General features: G+C 36.2%; 1 protein-coding gene across 5 annotated transcripts in view; it reads right to left on the bottom strand.

The window, feature by feature from the left end:
- Positions 1–21,313, bottom strand: part of LOC143240721 (retroviral integration site protein Fli-1 homolog) — a 193,639-nt gene that overhangs the window by 47,219 nt on the left and 125,107 nt on the right. For all 5 annotated transcript variants that reach the window (XM_076483651.1, XM_076483653.1, XM_076483649.1 and 2 more), the window contains one exon: positions 5,070–5,120. In XM_076483651.1, coding sequence (XP_076339766.1) covers positions 5,070–5,120 — 51 coding nt within the window. The remainder of the gene's footprint in view (positions 1–5,069; positions 5,121–21,313) is intronic.

The raw sequence follows: 21,313 nt of genomic DNA, 5'->3' as shown, positions 1-21,313 counted from the left end.
TCTGTTGTAGTCCTAAATATGTCAGTAATAATATAAAGTACATAGACTATTTGCATACATGAAATGTAGAGCTACAAAACCTATACGTGTTTCAAAACAGAAACAATTTATTGACACCTCTCAAATCATTCCAGCTGATCACACCACATCTGACAGGTCCAAATGAACAAACATCAAAAATATATAAAGATCCACGATTATATCTCTAGTCGTCATAGATTTTTTTAACTCTAGTATTGTCTCCCGCTGTTACAGCGGTAAGTATACGGATTTACTACTTTAAAATCAGGGGTTCGATTCCCATCGGTGGACTCAACAGATAACCCGATGCATAAGGAAACACACATACACACACGTTTTGTTCTCCCTGCTGGTACAACGGTAAATCTACGGATTTAAAACACTAAAATTAGCGGTTCCATTCCCCTCGGTGGACTCAGCATACAGCCTGATATGGCTTTGCTATAGCAAGTCACACACACACATATGTTTAATCTTCAATTTTCAAAATTAGACTCTTCCAGAGAATAATTAATTTGTGGCTTATAATCTGAGTTTAAGTCAACTGTCAAAAGGTGACTATCGCATAAATGTAGTATGTAAAATGGAGCTTACAAAGACGAACGCATTGTTTCACTTTTCCTCGTGTAATCAACTCTTGTACCATAGTAATACTAGGCTAATAATTGATTGGATAAAAGTAAAGCAATTACAAAGCATTCCTGGAAAATATAGACGAATGCTAACTTAGAGATTTTTATTTCATTCTTTGGTGGATGCAAGGCTGGAATAATGTTTCAATCAATTTGTAACATCTCATCACAGTCACGTATATCTAGAACCAATATTATTTTATCCAAATATATCATAAGCCCACTCAGAGAAGAACGCATTGTTTGTAATAAACTATTAATTAACTTTCTAGCTTACATAATAGCACAAACCATGGGTTTTTATTCGTGTTAGTGTTAGTGCGTAGTTACAATTACTGAGAAAGATGGTTAAGCAGCAACAGGAAGTCGTTAATGTTCAAACCCGGAACTGACATCACACGTAACAACCTCCTACAGGATATCGTTTAACACTAGCGTAAGCTATATCTTCAGCTTGTATTACAAACAATTTACCAGATTAATTTAATTTTTAATCATTTTATTATACACCTAATAATATAAAAAATCTGGTGGTAAGTCTAATAATAAATGAGCCCGACATGGACAGGTGGATAAGGCGTTTGACTTGGAATCTGGGGGTCACGGGTTCAACTTTCCGTCGCACCAAAAATGCTCGCCCTTTCAGCCGTGGAGCAGTTATAACGTGATGATCAATCCCACTATTCGTTGATTAAAAAGAGTAGCCCTAGAGCTGGCTGTGGGCGATGATGACTAGCTGTCTTCCTTCTAGTCTTACACTGCTAAATTAGTGACATCTAGCGCAGATAGCCCTCGTGTAGCTTTGCGCGAAATTCTAAAACAAACAAACAAATAATAAACATATATTTTTTATATATGATATAATAAAAGAATAAATGCGTCCTTAATGTTCACAATTTTTGCCACTTTCATGATTTTACAAAATGTAAGCTTTAGGGTAAGGAGGACAAGGAGGGTAAGGTTGGAAAGAGCATGTGTATTTTTTTCATATAAAGTACACAATTTACAAATGACAAACGTTTGATTTGAATTTCGCGCGAAACTACACGAGAGCTATTGTGCTATTCGTTTACCAACAAATAATGCGATCGACTATCACATTAAAATGCCTCCGTGGCTGAAAGGTCGAGCATGTTCGGTGACGAGAACTGAGTCCACAACCTGCAGATTATGAGTCGAATGCTCCAACCACCAGACCTTACTGGTAACGTAATGACAAACAGATACTTTGGCTAATTTTATGTACTTAAACACTATTTTCTTTGTTCACCTGTACACTATTCATAATGGTTAATGTCACATAATACGTATTTGAAAAAATATCCTCAATTTCATGTATACGTTCCGCACACTAACAAAATTGATGAAAGTTTCGAATAATCAATTAATTAAATAAACATCAAAAGATTAATATTCAAAAACGTATACACAAATTATTTTAGGCCCACAAAGGACAAGTAACAAATAACCCTTTCTTAATAGAGGGTCCTCCGGTGGAACAGCTTTAACTCTACAGACTTACAAAATCCGGTGTTCAATTTGCGGCTGTAAACACAACAAATAGTTCCATGTGGCTTTGCTATAAAACAAACAAAAAACATTATTTATGGAGTTTGTTTGTTTTTAAATTTCGCACAAAGCTAAACGAGAGTTATCTTCGCTACTCTTCCTTAATTTAGCAGTGTAAGAATAGAAGGAAGCAGCTAGTCATCACCACCCACCGCCAACTCATGGGCTACTCTTTTGCCAACGAATAGTGGGATTGACCGCACATTATGACGACTCACGACTGAAAGGGTGAGCCTGTTCGGTGCGACAGAGATTCAAACCAGCGACTTTCAGATCACGAGTCGAGCGCTTTAACCACTTGGCCATGCCGAGCCAGTAAGTAGAACATGAAGGTTTGTTTTAGTATTAGATATCCGGGCCAATTCTGAAGTGACTAGAGAGTTGTAGGCCCAAAACAGCCAGGTAGTTAGAGCCCTCGACTCGTAATCTAAATGTCGCTGGTTCGAATCCCCGTCACACCAAACATGTCACCCTTTCAGCGGTGTGGGCGTTACGTTGTGAAGATTGATCCAACTATTTGTTGGTAAAAGAGTAGCTAAAGAGTTGGCAGTGGATGGTGATGACCAGCTGCCTTTCCTCTAGTCTTTATACTGTTAAATTAGGGACGGCTAGCGGAAACAGTCCTCGTGTAGCTGTGTGCGAAATTCAAAACAAGCGCCTTAATCACCTGGCCACCATCTTTAATATGCGATTTATAAATATAAAAGAATAAAAACCAAATAATCGTGTCACATTAGTATGACAAGATAAAATTTAACGTTTGTTTGTCATAACATGAAATGACTTCTAACGTTTGCATATCCTATCTAAAAATATCTAATGTTGTAAATGAATTTCCGTGCCCTTGTTGTAACACTAGGTATACAGGACCTACCGCTAGGTGGCTAGAAATTATAGTGCTAAAACATACAAAATATACTCAATAACAACAGATCAAGTGTGAAAGAACATATACGTAGTTGTAAAGTAAGAGTAAGAAATATTCATAGTAAGATCGAGAAAAGAACCAACATTAAAAGCTGTCTATGTTCCAAAGAAACTTTGTTAATTAAGCAGCTAAAGCCTGAAACAAGTAATTGATAAAATGTTATTAACATTGCAATGATAAATCGTTGAAAGTGTTGTAGTATGACCTAATGGATTTTCAATGTTGTCATTACACGAACTAATTCCCAGTAGGAACATATCCCATTAGTAGATACAGCTACATAATCAGGGAGTTTTCAATGTTCTCAAAAATTAAACTAACTACTAACGTTTAGATCTCTCATCAATACAATCAGACGAGTCTTCGAAGTTCTCAGAACTTAACTCCCAACAAGCATAATTGTCCATCGTTATGATCAAACGAATTTCCGTGAAAAGCACTTGTTCGTTACTTTTAACACTAGAAACTCGTACTTTTAAGTTTCCCTGGTTAAATATGAATCAGTTTAAAACTACTAACAAGAGAAAACTAACAAAAATGTGGTACAAAGTACTTTTAAGAGATTTAGTATTTTCCGATAGCTCGTTACACACACACACACACGACGAGTTTATTTACTCAGTCATTTTACCGATAGCTAACAAAACGGAAAATGACACAAAAAATACTGTCAATACATACAACAACAACGGTCTTTTACTTACTGATATGTTTTGCCAATTAATGATGTGTTAAAATACAAAGAGAAATACAACGCGATCTGGTATAATATTTATTTCAATATTTCTTTAATGATTTTGACTGTAAAGGATAACTAATAAAAGTAAAAGTGAATGTATATTCCGAGCTTGTAAATATAATTCATAATCTAACTCTTTTCGAAACATCTTGGCGGTGTTTAATTTTCGTCGGATCTGTGACCTGGAACTATTTAGAATGTTTCTTTGGTCTAATGACGAAAACACTTGAAGTGTTTTTAAGACTCTCTCGGTTGCACTACAAATTGATATTTGACCGATGTAACCCTAAATACCCCATCTTCAACCAAAAACGTTAATTTAGTTCCTTGTTCTTTAGAAAATAAACAATCCTACTCCGAAATCTGAACACTCGAATTTGAAATATTTACTGTTTTATAAGAAAAAAAAGAGATTGGCCATAAACGTAACAGCAACGTAATAAAACACACATGATTGGTGCTGAGTTAGTAACATTATATATATGTTTATAACTAGAAGTTAAACTATGTACAGAATGCTGAAGAACTGAAAATCAAACTAACAAAGTTATACACCCATCTGTCTATCTCTCGGTTTGTCTATTTATCTATCACGTAAACAAAATAGACCAGATCACAAAACAAAATTTAACAATAAAATTTGAAATAAATTTTCTCTGACGGAAACCAACAACGTCTAACAATAAGAACAGCATTGTTTTTTGGTTTTTTTTAATATATGCTGAAAAAGATGTATTTCTTATTTCTACAGGGTGTTCGAAAATGCTGGAAACATAGATAATATGTAGTTTATCTTAATCTTGGATACGTAACCGCTGTCAAAATATGAGAAGATCGAGTTAACCCAAACTTTATTTTTTCCTATTACAAGAACAGTAAGTGAGTCACATACTGAAAATTCGTCGAAGTGTTTATGGTTTCAGATCTTTCGGACATCGTGTGCAAAACATTTTGTATTTTTGATTTCGTTGTACATTAGGAATATAGCCCTATACGGTAAGGAAAGTTATAGATGTGGTTTGTGTACAAAACTTAGAGTTGGTGCAGATCTTGTGAATAAACACGTACATCAAGTGGTAAGGTCTAGAGATAGACTTAGTTTCGCGACGTTTCTGTATTCAGGAGAAGCACGCATTACAGGTAACAGTTTTTGTTTGTTTTTTAGCAGTTATACACTTACCTTGTGGTTGAGTTGGGGAAGGCGAAGGCCAAGCTCCTTTGTATGAAGGTTCTGAAATTCAAAAGAAGGCATTATAAGCTGTGGTTAAGTCACAAAACGTTCCCGTTATATGATGTACTTCAGTTATCAATGCCTATGCGTTTATTTTTATAATTCCCTCAAACTGAAGCTGCGCGACTACTGTAAGAGTTAAAATCACACTTGATATATGACGCTCACTACGGTGAACAGAGATGAAGTTTCAAAAACAATAGGAACAATAAAAAACATAATTCATCAAACATATATTCAACAACACTTAAAGCGTGATATGTAAAGATAAACTTTGATATTTTGCTGCCATAGCTATGTTGTGTTGTTGGCTTGTCTTACCACTCTCTGTCCTGGGAATCATAATCCACCACGGTTACTTATGTTTTAACTACAGTGGACAAACCTCTTCTATTGAACCCTCACAGAAAATCTCACATGATATAATCTAAAATCTTCTTCCACTAGGTTTACAGACTTTCGCATTTGTATTAATTCTCATATTATAAAGTTTAAAGTTGTCAACGTTTCTTGCAAATGTTGGTACATATAACATTCAGGTTTGATGAACTCTGTAAATAATGTAATGAATAATGAGCAAAACGTGAACTTTCTTACAAATGTTTTTTATAACTTATCCCTTCTTTAGCTCGACCCATTTATGAAGTTTTGAAAAACCAGTGGCCATAACTTTATCAACACTTATTTCGGTCACATTTTTTATCATCATTCGGGTCAGAGGTTTAGCAGAACTCAGGTCAGAGATTTTAATAACACTCGGATCAGAAATTTAACAACACTCTGGTCAAAAGTTTAGTAATGCTTAGGCCAGAGTGTCAGTAGAAATCGGTCAACGGTTTGAGCAACACTTGGGTCAGAGATTTAGACAACACCTACATGCACTCTCTCTAACCTGTTACAAAGTGCATTAAATAGTTTATTTAAACCTACATTTATGGGTTTTTCACAGCATCTATAAATTAGCAACCCATTCTTAGTAACATTTATACCTGCAATGTTGTTGTTTTTTTCTCTCACAATTTAAAACACTTTTTTACACAAAGAAAAACAATTAACAGTGTTAAATACAGTCCAACGTACAGACAAACTTTACTTGCTCATTATTTAAATTGTTTTATTAAATTCTCCAGTGCAAGAGAGGAAGGACAGTCAGAACATTTGAAAGATGGGAAAGTTCACTTTACAACGAACTTTAGTGTTAGCTCTATCCAGTACACTCTCACCCTTTGATTAAAAACTAGATCTTTACATATCATTGGTAGATAGCTTCAGTGGATTCGTGTGAAATACGTACTTTACAATCAACAGTAAACATCTTGTTTCATAGCACCCTTTTCTATCTACGAACAATATCCGAGTCTCGAAAAAGTATTTTTACAATAAACAGAAAAAAGTTTGTTTGGTACCCGTTCTTTGCATTCTTTGTTCTCTATGAACAAAAATCTGAATTTTTGAAAAGTTTTATCAGTAATGTGGAGAACAAGAATATATATATAAAGAAAGTAAGAAAAAACTGTCTTTGTTTACATGGCTAGTTTAAAAATTCAAGGTGCATTACTTCACTGTTATCGCGAGCGTGGTATTAACTGACTTCTCTAAAGGATTGGATAATTTGAGATTTTTTATTGTTACAAATATTAGGTTTTCTTCAGAAAATAAACTGAAAATATATGATAGAAAAACGTGTTACCAGCGAAGATCATGGGAAGGTTTGCAATGGGTGATCCGTTATTGCAAGGAAACAAATCCGACGGTTTCCCAGACTGCATCCACAGCCGACACACCTCCGCGGTCCCGTAGCGACACGGGAGTTGATGTGGACACTCGCCGTCTCGCGCCACGGTGGTCAGTGCCAGCCCCTCAACGGACGCGGAACAGCATAAACACCGGCCCCCACAGGTCCACGTGCTTTCGGCCTGCTCCGCTGCACGGGCACTTCGAGAAATGATTGTAAGGATTAGATTTAACCTGCTGTACGAGTAGTTATTAACGATGTCTTGACAAAGCGTTGGCGACGAGTCCGCACGAGCAAAGGTTGAGGAGAAAGTTTGTCCCACTGCGACTTGCGGCAGCACTGGTTAATAAGATCTGTGCTACCATGTCCACGCACACATTCGCCATGGGTTGATCGATTAACTCCAACAGACTTTATAAACGGTCTCTTAATAGTGGCGTTCAACCGCATAGCTGCCGACACGTCTCCAAGAGAACCCAGCCAATGAGCGTCCTCAACGAGTTATGACGTCCGGAGTGCGTGCCAAGTGGCTCATGTGTTTCCGTACTATGATAGCCGCCAATCAGAGTAAGATAGAGCGCCCTTTCCCGCCACATGTTAATGAATTATGCTTATTTTGTCACCCTATGGAACGATGCTTCTCGTGTGGCCCAGTGAGTAGCGGTCTTGAGTCAGAAGACTAGCGGAAAAGAAAGCTACCGGAACGCGGGATTTTCTATTTCCTTCGTTCCGGTGTTGGAAGAAATAAAATCTTTTATAGCGGAAGGAAAGTGGAAAGTAAGGTCAAGAGTGACGGAAACTCTAATGTTTGTAGCAAAAACACTGAACGACACGGATGTCATTTGACAAATAATTATATATAACCATTTATTTTTTTTGCTGAAAGAGCGACACCTGGATTAACGATTAATTTACAATAAAAGGCCTACAAACAGAAATACTGTATTTTAAATTCTTTCTCTTTTCATTAGTATTTTTCGTAGTTCTGCACATAAATTAAAAGCTAATTAATTTAGATATGATTATAACACATTACAATACAATAATATTTATGTTTTCATTCGATTAAGTCTATGAATGAACACTTAACACTAAATTCACCTCTGGTCTGAGTGTGTATGAAGTGTGAAATGGATAGGAAAGTATATGATAAATGAATATATCAACACAGACCCTTTTTGTTTTCTATTGCTTGGAATATGTCATGTTTTTTTTCAACCTAAGGAATATTTCTCAAATTTATTGGTTGCGAATTAATCTCGACTAATCGTAACTTGCTTTTAATAACATTTGACATTCTAAGATGTAATGTATCGAACACCTAGTTAACTGAACGTCGCGATAACAAGAGGCTACTGGATCTAATAATGGAAGAAAAGGTGTGGAGATTTCTTACAGCCGGGTGGAATAAAAGATAAAAAATATATATGTATGAAAATAGAACAAAAACATAGTTTTCAAAAAGAAGAAACAGAATAATAGTGACTTATGATGAAGAGACTTTCAGTTGTTGAAAGTAAAATAGAAAAAGGTAGAATAAAATCAAACCGAATTTATAAATCAAATGAAAAACAATATTAAATAAGAGAAAATAAAATAAATGTTATCGAAAGTAAACTGGAAACAAACCGACTATTTAGTGAAAGAAAAGATAGAGAGGAAAAGAACAGTGTTAAAAGAATAGTGTTAAAAGAACAGTTAAAAGAATAGTGTTAAAAGAACAGTGTTAAAAACAGTTTTAAAAGAATAGTGTTAAAAGAACAGTGTTAAAAGAATAGTGTTAAAAGAACAGTGTTAAAAGAACAGTATTAAAAGAATAGTGTTAAAAGAACAGTGTTAAAAGAATAGTATTAAAAGAACAGTGTTAAAAGAACAGTATTAAAAGAATAGTGTTAAAAGAACAGTGTTAAAAGAATAGTATTAAAAGAACAGTGTTAAAAGAATAGTGTTAAAAAGACAAAACTTCCGTAAGAAAATTGCAATTGTTTTTCCGTGACAAAATATGATCTGACTCACATTCTCAAACTGTGTTTTCACGATCCACATTCTCTCTTTAGCTCGAAAATCACAAAATTTAATAACATTTACTTGAAAACATCTCTGCTCAATTTCACCGTTATAACGTAGCCAGTACCAAAGTAGGTTACAATGTGACTGTCTCATAAAACAATCCTGCTGAAGAGAGCAGCATTTAGGGGCAAATTAACACGTGACTTCAAGCTCATTTGAGATGTTAGGAAATAAAACTTTATAAAAAAATTTTAATTTGGGAATACGAAATATTTGTTATATATATCTTTGTGGATCAGTTTGTTATACCTCCTCCCTACAATCATAATATACATGTCTATGAATTACCGAAGGTTTTGGTTTTGCTTTTTATTAGTCTAACTACGAGCGACAAGTAAATAATAACGTAAATTAATTTTGTAATGTGTTTAAGTAGTTTCACTTCGTAGGCAAAATCTACGTCATATTAAAACTAGGAATAGCATGTGTCAGTAGAGAATATGTACTATATAATCCAACTCCAACTACGTTCCATTCAAACTGGGAACAGAGTGGGTCAGTAGAGAATTTGTACCACGTAATCCTACTACGTTCCATTCAAACTGGAACAGCGTGTGTCAGTAGGGAATTTGTACCATCTAATCCAAATCCCACTACGTTCCATTCAAATTGGGAATAGCGTGTGTCAGTAGAGAATGTGTACTATATAATCCCACTCCAACTATGTTCCATTCAAACTGGAACAGCGTGTGTCAGTAGGGAATTTGTACCATCTAATCCAACTCCCACTACGTTCCATTCAAATTGGGAACAGGGTGTGTCAGTAGAGAATGTGTACTATATAATCCCACTCCAACTATGTTCCATTCAAACTGGGAACAGCGTCTGTCAGTAGAGAATTTGTACTATCTAATCCAACTCCAACTACGTTCCATTCAAACTGGGAACAGTGTGTGTCAGTAAAGAATTTGTACCATGTAATCCTACTACGTTCCATTCAAACTGGAACAGCGTGTGTCAGTAGGGAATTTGTACTATCTAATCCAACTCCAACTACGTTCCATTCAAACTGGGAACAGTGTGTGTCAGTAAAGAATGTGTACCATGTAATCCTACTACGTTCCATTCAAACTGGAACAGCGTGTGTCAGTAGAGAATTTGTACCATGTAATCCAAACCAACTAAGCTCCATTCAAACTGGAACAGCGTGTGTCAGTAAAGAATTTGTACCATGTAATCCAAACCAACTAAGCTCCATTCAAACTGGGAACAGCGTGTGTCAGTAGAGAATGTGTACTATATAATCCCACTCCAACTATATTCCATTCAAACAGGGAACAGCGTCTGTCAATAGAGAATTTGTACTCTTTACTCCAACTACAACTACGTTCCATTCAAACTGGAACAGCGTGTGTCAGTAGAGAATTTGTACCATGTAATCCAACTCCAACTACGTTCCATTCAAACTGGGAACAGCGTCTGTCAATAGAGAATTTGTACCATGTAATCCTACTACGTTCCATTCAAACTGCGAACAGCGTGTGTCAGTAGGGAATTTGTACAGCCATGGAACAGCGTGTCAGTGAATTTGTAGAATGTTCCATTCAAACTGCGAACAGCATGTGTCAGTGGAGAATGTGTACTATCTAATCCAACTTCAACAACATTCCATTGAAATTGTAACAGCATGCGTCAGTAGAGAATTTGTACCACGTAATCCAACTGCGTTCCATTCAAAGTGAAACAGCGTGTGTCAGTAGAGAATTTGTACCGTGTAATCCAACTACTTTCCATTTAAATTGGGAACAGTATGTGTCAGTAGAGAATTTGTACCATGTAATCCAACTACTTTCCATTTAAATTGGGAACAGCCTGTGTCAGTAGAGAATGTGTATTGTATAATCCAACTCCAACTACGTTCCATTCAAACTGGGAACAGCGTGTGTCAGTAGAGAATTTGAACTATATAATCTACCTCCAATTACGTTCCATTCAAACTGGGAACAGTGTGTCTCAGTAAAGAACTGGTACCTTTGAAACCTTTTTAAAGCATATTTTGGTGTTTTTAATTAGTTGTAGTCTTACTTCTAAAATTTGTTTGTTGGTTGAATTTTGCCCAAAACTATTCGAGAGCTATCTGCGCTAGTTCTCCATAATTTAGAATTGGTAAACCAAAGGGAAGGCAGCTAGTCAACATCACCCACCGCCAACTCTTGGGCTACTCTTTTACCAATGAACAGTGGGATTGACCGTCACATTATAACGCCCCCACGGCTGAAAGGGCAAGAATGTTTGGTGTGGCGGGGATTCGAACCCGCGACCCTCAGATTACGACGCATCAAGAAGAAGCCTGTTCTAATGCAGAAATGAAAAGGCAAATATTGCGGAACTAAAAACGATAGACCACACATTGATAAGTTGTTATAGTTCTTATAGAACATGCACATTCGACGTAATTTGTATATATTGGTACATTCTACGTGGATACAAGCATCCAATATCCGTCAGGTTCTGTGTACGAATCTTGGAATATTATCATTTGTATGGTGTGTTTTAGTAAGCAGTTCAGGGTTCGGGTGTCACGCAGTTACTATAATTGTTGTTGATTTATGCACACAATTAGCTATCTGTGCTTTGTCCATCGCAAGGAATCGAACCTTAGATTTTATCTCAGTAACCAGGGGAAATACATAATTAATAAAACACTATTGTTTTGATACGTGTTTATATCATATTTCTATTACTTTATATTGTATAATATTGTATTCTGCATTTAGTAAGTACTTATTGGGCGTGCGAATCAAAATTAAGTACTGAAACAGACGCTGAACTGGGTTACTGAATGCGAGAGCCACCAAACGATAATGGAAAGAAATTTTCTTTAACGTATCTATGTTATAAAATAATGTGACATTTTGTTAACTCTGGTTAGCTATATCAAAATACCTATTCATATTATTCCTGACAGGTAGCGCTGCAGTTTGCCTTTCAAAATAACCCTAAGCAAAGGCACGACGAGAATTAGCAATATAGGTGTTAACGTAAAATTCATATAGAATAAGTTTGTTTGTTTGTTTGTTTTTGAATTTCGCACAAAGCTACTCGAGGGCTATCTGTGCTAGCCGTCCCTAATTTAGCAGTATAAGACTAGAGGGAAGGCAGCTAGTCATCACCACTCACCGCCAACTCTTGGGCTACTCTTTTACCAACGAATAGTGGGATTGACCGTCACATTATAACGCCCCCACGGCTGAAAGGGCGAGCATGTTTAGCGCGACGGGGATGCGAACCCACGACCCTCAGATTACGAGTGATTACGAGTCGCACGCCTTAACACGCTTGGCCATTTGGAATAAGTCAATTGTTGTTGTTTTTTCATTTCGCCCAGAGCTACACGAGGGCCATCTACGCTACCCGTCCCTAATTTTACAGTATAATACTAAAGAGAAGGCAGTTAGTCATCACCGCCCAACGCTAACTCTTGGGCTACTCTTTTATCACCGAATAATGGGATTGATCGCACATAATAACGCCCCTACGGCTAAAAGAGCGAGCATGTTTGGTGTGATTGGTATTCGATCCCGCAACCGCCAGATTACGAGTCGATTGCCTTAACACCCTGGCCATACCGGGCACGGAATAAGTTAAGCCATGCCATTTAGAAATTACTTTTAGCTTGCTCTTTATTTTCATTAGAAATTCATAGAGTGCAGTTTGGGTTTAAATTGTCTTTTTTTGTGTGTGAAATAAATAAAAGTCACTCAGAAGCCACAACAAATAAAAATACATATATAAATACTTGTAACAACAGTTAAAGACGTGAGCTTCATGGAAATGCTTGAATGTAACCATTTGTTAGAGCAGCGTTTCGCGCCCTTTTAATAAGTATAGTTCCTTGTGCGCCAACCTTTTTTTTTTTTTTGACTGAAATAGCGAGCTAAGTGACGAGATACACTAATTCACATAAAAATGTTGTTTAGAAATTATGTATTATTTCAATTGATAAAAAATATATTAAAATGCTTAATTTTACATTGTTGCATTATTGGCTTTATCCTAATCGCTCGCGTCCCTCAAGATATAATTTACGTCTCCCTGGGAGTGGAGGTGGGGCCACCTCACACTTAGGGAAGCGGTGACTTACAATAAACCTCTGCAACCTAGCGGATATAACAGTTTTGTTGGTTTTATTTTCTACATTACGAGCTGCAAATAGTTAGTTTGTTGCATATATCTTTACGAAGTCGTCCATTATATTAGAATATTTTTTAATGTATAAAAAATGTGAGAAAATGTTCTTTATAATCATTCTTTCAACAGCTTGGCATTGGTTAAGACCGACTAGAGCACGTGTTAGCTTCCAGGTCCACGCGACAAGCCCCATGGTGAGCTCAACATTAGATAACTATTCATCAACGTATATATATATATATGTATATAAAGTAAAGAAAGGCCATAGACGTCTTTTAATTTGTTTGTACGGGACAGAACCAGATCGAATTCGTTATAGAATCATGTCGAGGATCCGCATGGTTTCATCTTTCTATCCCGTCTCTCACTTCTCCTACCAATACCGCTTTAATAAGTGTTGTTCTGGACGCAATACTAACACGCGACAAGCAGCGTGTCGCACGTGTTCCATCCAAAGCACGTGTTCTCACCGTATGCAAAAGTTACAAAACCCTATCGAAACGTTCAAAGCGCTTTCACGTATACGGTTAAGGACAGACCTCTATCTTACACATTTTTTTTCCGTTCAACATTCATTGCAATGTTTTCAAGTTGATAACTGTTTTGGCCTCCATTCGATATCTTCACAGTAAACCAACACAGGCGTAACAACATCACTTGTATGTGACTTTAACAAGAGTGTCGTTAAAAACTCCATGTAAACTCAGACTGCGTTTCAAACGTTGCGTAAAATGTTTACTACGCCAAAGTGTAGTTACGATGGAAATAAATGCGAACTTTAAACACTAATTTTTTGTTTGTTTGTAAGTTTATCAGTAACTACTCTTTGGACACAAAATGTCTCTTTCGGTGCTGATTTCACATTAATTTTTACAAATTATTTGACTCACTTTATAATATAGATATCAAGTGTGACTTTTTTACAAAATTCAGGTTTTAGTATTAATCTCAACACAGAGCTGGATTAAACCTACTAGGGATCCAGGGTCTCATAAATAGATTTGTGCATATTTTCCAAATATTTTCAAAGCTGATAAGTTCCCTAAATATTTCGTAACCACTAGGGTATTAGCCCAACAGTTCATGCGTCAGTTTGGCACTGTTTCTTCAAATCATTTTAAACAACTTGTAATCTATAGCTCTCTACTAATTAGAGTTCACCGTTAGAACTTGTGGTTTTGGTATTCAGTTTCAATAGATCATTTGGTAAGGCTTATAATCGATTTCTCTGCTAATTTAGGATTAGCGTTAGAACTTGTGCTTTTGGTATTTAGTTTCTATACATAATTCCATAAGGTTTGTAAACAACAGATTTTTCTGCAAATTGGAGCTTAGCGTTAGAACTTGTGGTTTCGCTATTTGCTTTCTACACATCATTTGGTAAAGTCTGTAAAGAATCGATTTCCCTTCCAATTGGAGCTCAATGTTAGAACTTATGCTTTTGGTATTTAGTTTCTACACATCATTTGGGTAGTCGGTAAACAATCTATTTCTCCACTATTTGGAGCGTTAGAACCTGTGATTTTGGTATTTAGTTTCTACACATAACTTTAAATACCTTACAGTTAATAACTTTTTACCAGTTTATTTTAGGAAAGTCTTTAGAAAGTGCTTCTTCCTTAAATGAGCTTAAAGACTTACAAGTGTTTTAACAAATAAGGAGTTAAATATGTAGGTTTAAGAGCGGGATTTTAAACATAACATTACTCAGTATTGAGCGGGTTTTTAAACATAACATACTCAGTATTGAGCGGGTTTTTAAACATAACATTACTCAGTATTGAGCGGGATTTTAAACATAACATTACTCAGTTTTCAACATAACATTACTCAGTATTGAGCGGGTTTTTAAACATAACATTACTCAGTATTGAGCGGGTTTTTAAACATAACATTACTCAGTATTCAGCGGGATTTTAAACATAACATTACTCAGTATTGAGCGGGTTTTTAAACATAACATTACTCAGTATTCAGCGGGATTTTAAACATAACATTACTCAGTATTCAGCGTGTTTTAAACATAACATTACTCAGTATTCAGCGGGTTTTTAAACATAACATTACTCAGTATTGTAACCCTTCCTCCATAGCCTACTCCAAACATTGTTGTCGGATGAAATAGTTTTGTGTGTATTTCTTGGTATAAAATAAATTTACCAAAACGCTTGAATAGCGAAAGAAAAATTATCCTAGTAATTACAATAACCATTATTGGCCTGTGCTGATCCAATAAAGATGCTGTTGTTTTTATTTAACCTACGAAAATGTGAGCTCTGATTTTAGAACACTGTCCAAAACAGTGAAAATATTCAAAATGAAAAAAAACAAAAACTCGTGATTTGAAAATAAACCTTATACTAGCGATAGTTCAGTAGTGTGAGTAGCAGATGTTGAGGTAACACGTGAAACAACATTTCATCACGTAGTACACATTGACCACGAACTATGATTTTAAAGCACTTTGATACCACATGGGAGCTCATTCATATAGGATCAGTTAGCCACCTATAGAACTATATGTCTGTCCGTTATTCCATCTATCTATCTATCTGTCTATCCATTCTGATCGTCATTTCAATTCTGTAGCCTGTCTGCATATTCATCTATTTATTGTTTTATGTATCTGTCATTTTATACCTAACTATCTATCTGTCTATAACCTCTTAATTTGCGAGTGTCTTCTAATGCTATAGTCATTCTTGATGGTTAACAAGACATTACAGGTAGTTTTTTGTTCACTACAAAACTATACATTCCGACTCCACTAGATCCTGTCGGTAATTCATTTTCTTCCTTTCTACGGAAAGTATATTATCACGCTTTATATCTCTTCAAGTGGGTAATGTACAAGCCAAAGACCAGAACAGGAAGTCGCCTGCAAAGAGAATCATTTTTATCCAGACCAATTCCTTAACTCTAGAGAAGAAACTTGGCAGAACTACTTCAAGAGTAATGGTCAAGGGGTTGAGGCCGTTCTGTTGATCTATATAAGCAAAGCTTTAACTAATTACTCAAACCCTACGAGGTATCATACAGCTTTGTGATGGTTTTAGACAGTCCCTGAGTCTTCTTTTTAACGGGCATCACTGGTCTCGTTTCCAATGCGGATGAATAATGTTAAGGCATTAAAGGAGTGCAGCGGAAATGAAACTGAAACTCAATTGGGTAGTATACTCTAAGTCTCGTGATTAAGCAGCAGTGGTCAAAACACATAGCGGCCGGACGGAGGTCATCTCTCATAATTTTGGTGATCAGAAAGACAAATAAAAACACAACTGTATAAGTATTTAGTAAATGAGAGTGCGTTGCGAGCGTATTTAAATAGATAGCTGGATGTAAAGATAAACGCATTTACCTAAAAGAGATCCGCAGATAAAACATTTAACAGTTGCGTGTGTCTTTATTTAACAAATGTTGGTGTAAGTTCATTGGTAGACACGTACATTGGTGCTTTTTCATTACAAGGAAGAGGATGTAACTTTGTAGCTACATTAAGCTACTATATAAAATCGTGCAAAGTATATTTAGATTAGGCACTCTATCACTGGCTAATTCTGGCTCCAGTTCTCAGTTGAGCGTGGTGGTGAATATGTTTTTCATATTTTCAATTTCCTTGTCTTTTTATGTTGAAACATGTCCGTTAAGTTTTTATTGCTGGTGTTTTGAAATAACTTAATCCATTTTTTTTACAATCAGAGTATTATTACATGTAAGATATTCTGACGTCAGGTTTTAATTGTTCAACTGATGTACACAATATACTAGAACTACAGCCAAAGCTGATCCCTTATGATGACGGTTACAAAATTTGCAGCTGCAAAGCGTCTCCTTAAAACTTCTGCGTATTGTTAGCATGGCAGAATAGTTGCTTACATCAGCTAAGCGTAGTAGAAATCATATTTGAAGAAAATGATATGTTATGCCAAGACGCGTATTTATTATGAAGAGGCAGCAGAAAGGGAAATCTAGCCTGTTCCCCTCCACCACCAACTTCCCTCGCTCTGCTCAACCTCTCTCGTCTTGGTTTCTAACCGGAAATAGAATTGGAAGAAAAAGAGAGGCGGACAGAAGAGGTTACAGATGACAAATATTCAACCAGTCTTTTTAGTTAATATAGAAAATTAATGACTTGTCAAGACTAAATAACACACGAAGAGGGGGGTGTTACATCAGTGAAACCTAGAAATATGAATTACTGTCGACTCTGCTGTGAAAGCGACTGATCTTTGTAGTAGTTTATGCTAAGACACCTCATCGCTCGGAACACTCGACTACACGAATCAATAATAACATAAGGCACAGCAACTAGGAGAGAGTACTACCTAATGTGGGCGCTCTTGTGAATCTAAGAAACTGACAGATTGCCCATACTTGAATTTACAACTGCAATTGGCCGTTGTTATAGGTGTTTTGTTTGTACACGTGACCACACGTAAGTCTCAGTTTGCTCCTTCCAGTTGCGTATCAATCAAGGCTTGTCGATATAACTTATTTCTAAAGCAGAAGTCATCCAGTGAGCCTTCATAAAATAATGTTATACTTGTTCCTTAGGAATAAATTTGTTCGTTTTGTTATAGTTTAACCATAATGGGCTGTCCTCGTCTGCCAACAACGGGTATCGAAACCCGGTGTCTAGCGACGTACGTCCACAGACATACCGCTGTGCCACTTGCAGATCCTTAGGAATAACAGCATGTTGATTACGTTAACAGTCTAAATGACGTAACTATGTGTTTTTTATTTTTCTAAATCAACATCATTGTTTTATTTTTTTATATATATCATGATAATACTGTTCCACGTTTCGCGTGATAATATTATGCCTGAGCTTTGCAGGGATTCAGAAATCCTATTAGATATTCTAAGAACAACAAAGAGTGAAAGATACCAGAAACACATTTACATTGGTGGGACAGAAAAGTTCATTTCTTATTATGGGTTTGACATTGAAGACAGGTAAGAAATTAAATTTCGAAGTTTTTACCAGTTTTAGAGTTATACAACTTAAACCACGACGCAGAATTATTCAGCATTATTTCAAAGTTGGTACTCTGCTACGAAATAAATAAAACAAATACTTTACCGCGCAGACCCAATATGATACATAATTATAAGTGTCTAGCAGCATATAGATAAGAATTTTGTTGTGTGTATTTATATGTACTTATGACACGTGTGTTTAACTTTATACAACTTGTAGGTCTATTAAATTCACATCCGCGAATCTTATATCTGGCATACAATTAGCGCACACAATTTACAAATTATCAAGAACCACCTGCAGCGCCATCGTTTGACCTGAAACTAATCTAAAAGTAGCAATACAAGATGTGTGTTTTCTTATAGCAAAGCCACGTCGGACTATCTGCTGAGCCCACCGACGGGAATCGAACCCCTGATTTTGCGTTGTAAAGCAATACATGACTGACATGTAATATTAGTGGGTCATAATATCGTTCACTGACACAGATATTTAAAAGAAGCTTTAAAAAGAACATTAATTGGTAAAATTATTTATGGAGTAAATGTTCCACCGGTTCTAGCACCCTTCTAAAGAAAACCATCTCTTGCGAATTGGGTTTGGTTTGTTTTGAATTTCGCGCAAGCTACAAGAGGGCTATCTGCGCTAGCCGTCCCTAATTTTGCAGTGTAAGACAAGAGGGAAGGCATATATTCATCACAACCCACCGCCAATTCTTGGACTACTCTTTTTATCAACGAATAATGGGATTGATCGTCACTTATAACGCTCCCCACAGCTGAAAGGGCGAACATGTTTCGTGTGAGAGAGATTCGAACCCATGATCCTTAACCACCTGGCCATGTCATGCCTTTTGATAAATTAGTCAATTCAATAATCACATAATTAAAATATACCTACGTTTGTTTGTCTCAAAATTTTCGCGCAAAGATACTCCAAGGATTCTTTCTGCGGATAACCGTCACTAATTTTAAACTGATCAGTTAGAGGGAAGATAGTTAGTGAAAACAGCACCCACCGCTAACTTTTGCGATACGTTTGTGATTGAATACTGAGGTTTCATTTTCAAAAAACTACTCATAGCCCCAAACTGGGGCAACTAGTCACAAACCTTGAACTCTGAAACCTTACAGTCCGCACATGCTCACCATTAAGCCATATCCGATCTTAATTTCAGTATCTGTCCATCTATCTATATGTATTTTGTATCTTTCCCTTTGTCTGACTGTTCATCTTTCTTTCTACTTGTCCTCCAGTGGCCCAACGGTGTTGTAAAAACCGAGTTTCAATACCCGTAGTAGGCAGATCACAGACAGCCCCTTACGTAGCTTCCTGCTTAATTAGAATCAGACATTCTTTCTAGTTATCTGTCTATCGGTGTATCCTATCATTCAGTTGTCGATGTGATTCTCCACTTGTGTTACAAAATGTTGAGTATACTAAAAGTAACAAGTACAAAATTCAGTATATACGTATAACATTCTTCTTTTCTACAGACAATTTGCAACACTTCGTTCAAACACTAGAAAGCATCCGTAATCCACGAACAACAATTTTTTACGTTACGGAAAATTTAAAACACGTTTATTCGAGTCTGTCGTGAAGCCTAGCAGATCTACAGTATGTAGTTACACCTGCGTATCTAAGCGATGTTGTAACTACGCGGTCAAAGAATCATAGATGTAATTATTTAATTATTCATAAAAATATATAATGGTGATGGAATGAAGGTGTTTTTTTTTTTTACAGGATTTTACGGTTGATTATCCACATTCTAATTTTCTACTCTTTGATATTATTTAATATAACTATTGTTTGATATTACATACAACACTATAATTAACTAGTGTTCTTCGTAGTGTCACGAAGACCCTTAAAAAACTTATCTGAACAACTGAATAATGTGATTAGTGCTCAACGTTCAGAGGTATACTGTATAAACTGCAATTCGACGTTACGAGAAACTATTGTATTATACTGTTTGACGTTTCCAGGATCACTGAACATTGTAATTATTGTTCAACGTTCAGAGGTCTAACGTATAGTTTAACTAAAGTTCGACGTTACGAGGACTATTCTACGATATGTCAAGGACCACTCTATAATGTAATCATTTTTACTTTACGTGGACTGCTTTATAATGTAAATATTCTTCGAGGCCCGCCATGGCCACATGGTTCAGGCACTCGACTCGCAATAGGAGGATCGTGGGTTCGAATCCCTGTCACACTACACATGCTCTCCCTTTCAGCCTTCGGGGCGTTATAATGTGACGGTCAACCCCACTCTTTGTTGGTAAAAGAGTAGCCCAAGAGTTGGCGCTGGGTGGTGATGACTAGCTACTTTCCCTCTAGTCTTACACTGCTAAATTAGGGACGGCTAGCGCAGATAGCTCTCGTGTAGATTTGCGCGAAATCCAAAACAAACCAAACTATTGTTCGAATTACGAGGGCCACCGTATAATCTGAAAAAGTGGAGTGTTTGCAAAAGCGTTTTGACCAACGTTTTTACTTTTAAAAATAGCTAACATTCTTTGAATGTAAGTTTCGAAACAGTGGTCACTTTAGCCACTATTTTAGTATAACTGAAGCCGTATTTAACGCATAAGTATATTAAAACACTACTTGAGTAAAAATAGTGATTAAAAACTCTTGTTGTTTCATTAATTCTTCATTTAACGCATTTGCTTCGTCATTTAAATATATTTAACCTTTTACTTTCTCGAAAACTTTAATTAAACAGTTAAAAACATAGATATAAAAGTATGTGCGAACATCGACTTCGTCTAGTTTTTATATGTTTTGTAATATCATTCAAATTGAAACATACACAAAATGAGAAATATTTTATGTATGTAACATAGCGACATAAAACACCTATAGTATTAATGTTAATTTGTGAATATCGTCGATCTAAATAACACAGTTGATTCTGTGTGAATTGGTCAGAAACCATTTAGCAGTGAAAATCCTATGGAAGACTTCACCACAGACAGCTAAGCCTACGTGTTATAGGTTAAGCCTTTTTGGCCTATTTCACAGGCGGGTAGGTGACAAAGGCAGACTGTACTGGGCACTATCTGATTGTTTGTTTGTGGGGTTGTATGGCAGGGACGTAGCTAGCCCGGAAAGTCAATTGTCAAAAGTTGTTTACCCTCAACTCCGCAAAATAAAACACCCAGAGTGAAAACGTCACTGTGTGGGAAAATGCACGAGGTCATGGTATTGTCCATATCTTGGAAAAATGAGTAGAGGGCGTTAGAGAAGATCAATT

The sequence above is a fragment of the Tachypleus tridentatus genome, chromosome 13, assembly GCF_004210375.1.
Source record: "Tachypleus tridentatus isolate NWPU-2018 chromosome 13, ASM421037v1, whole genome shotgun sequence".
In the NCBI taxonomy this organism is placed as follows: Eukaryota; Metazoa; Arthropoda; class Merostomata; order Xiphosura; family Limulidae; genus Tachypleus; species Tachypleus tridentatus.
Note: the sequence above shows the minus strand (reverse complement) of the source record. Positions and strands in the feature narration are given on the sequence as shown.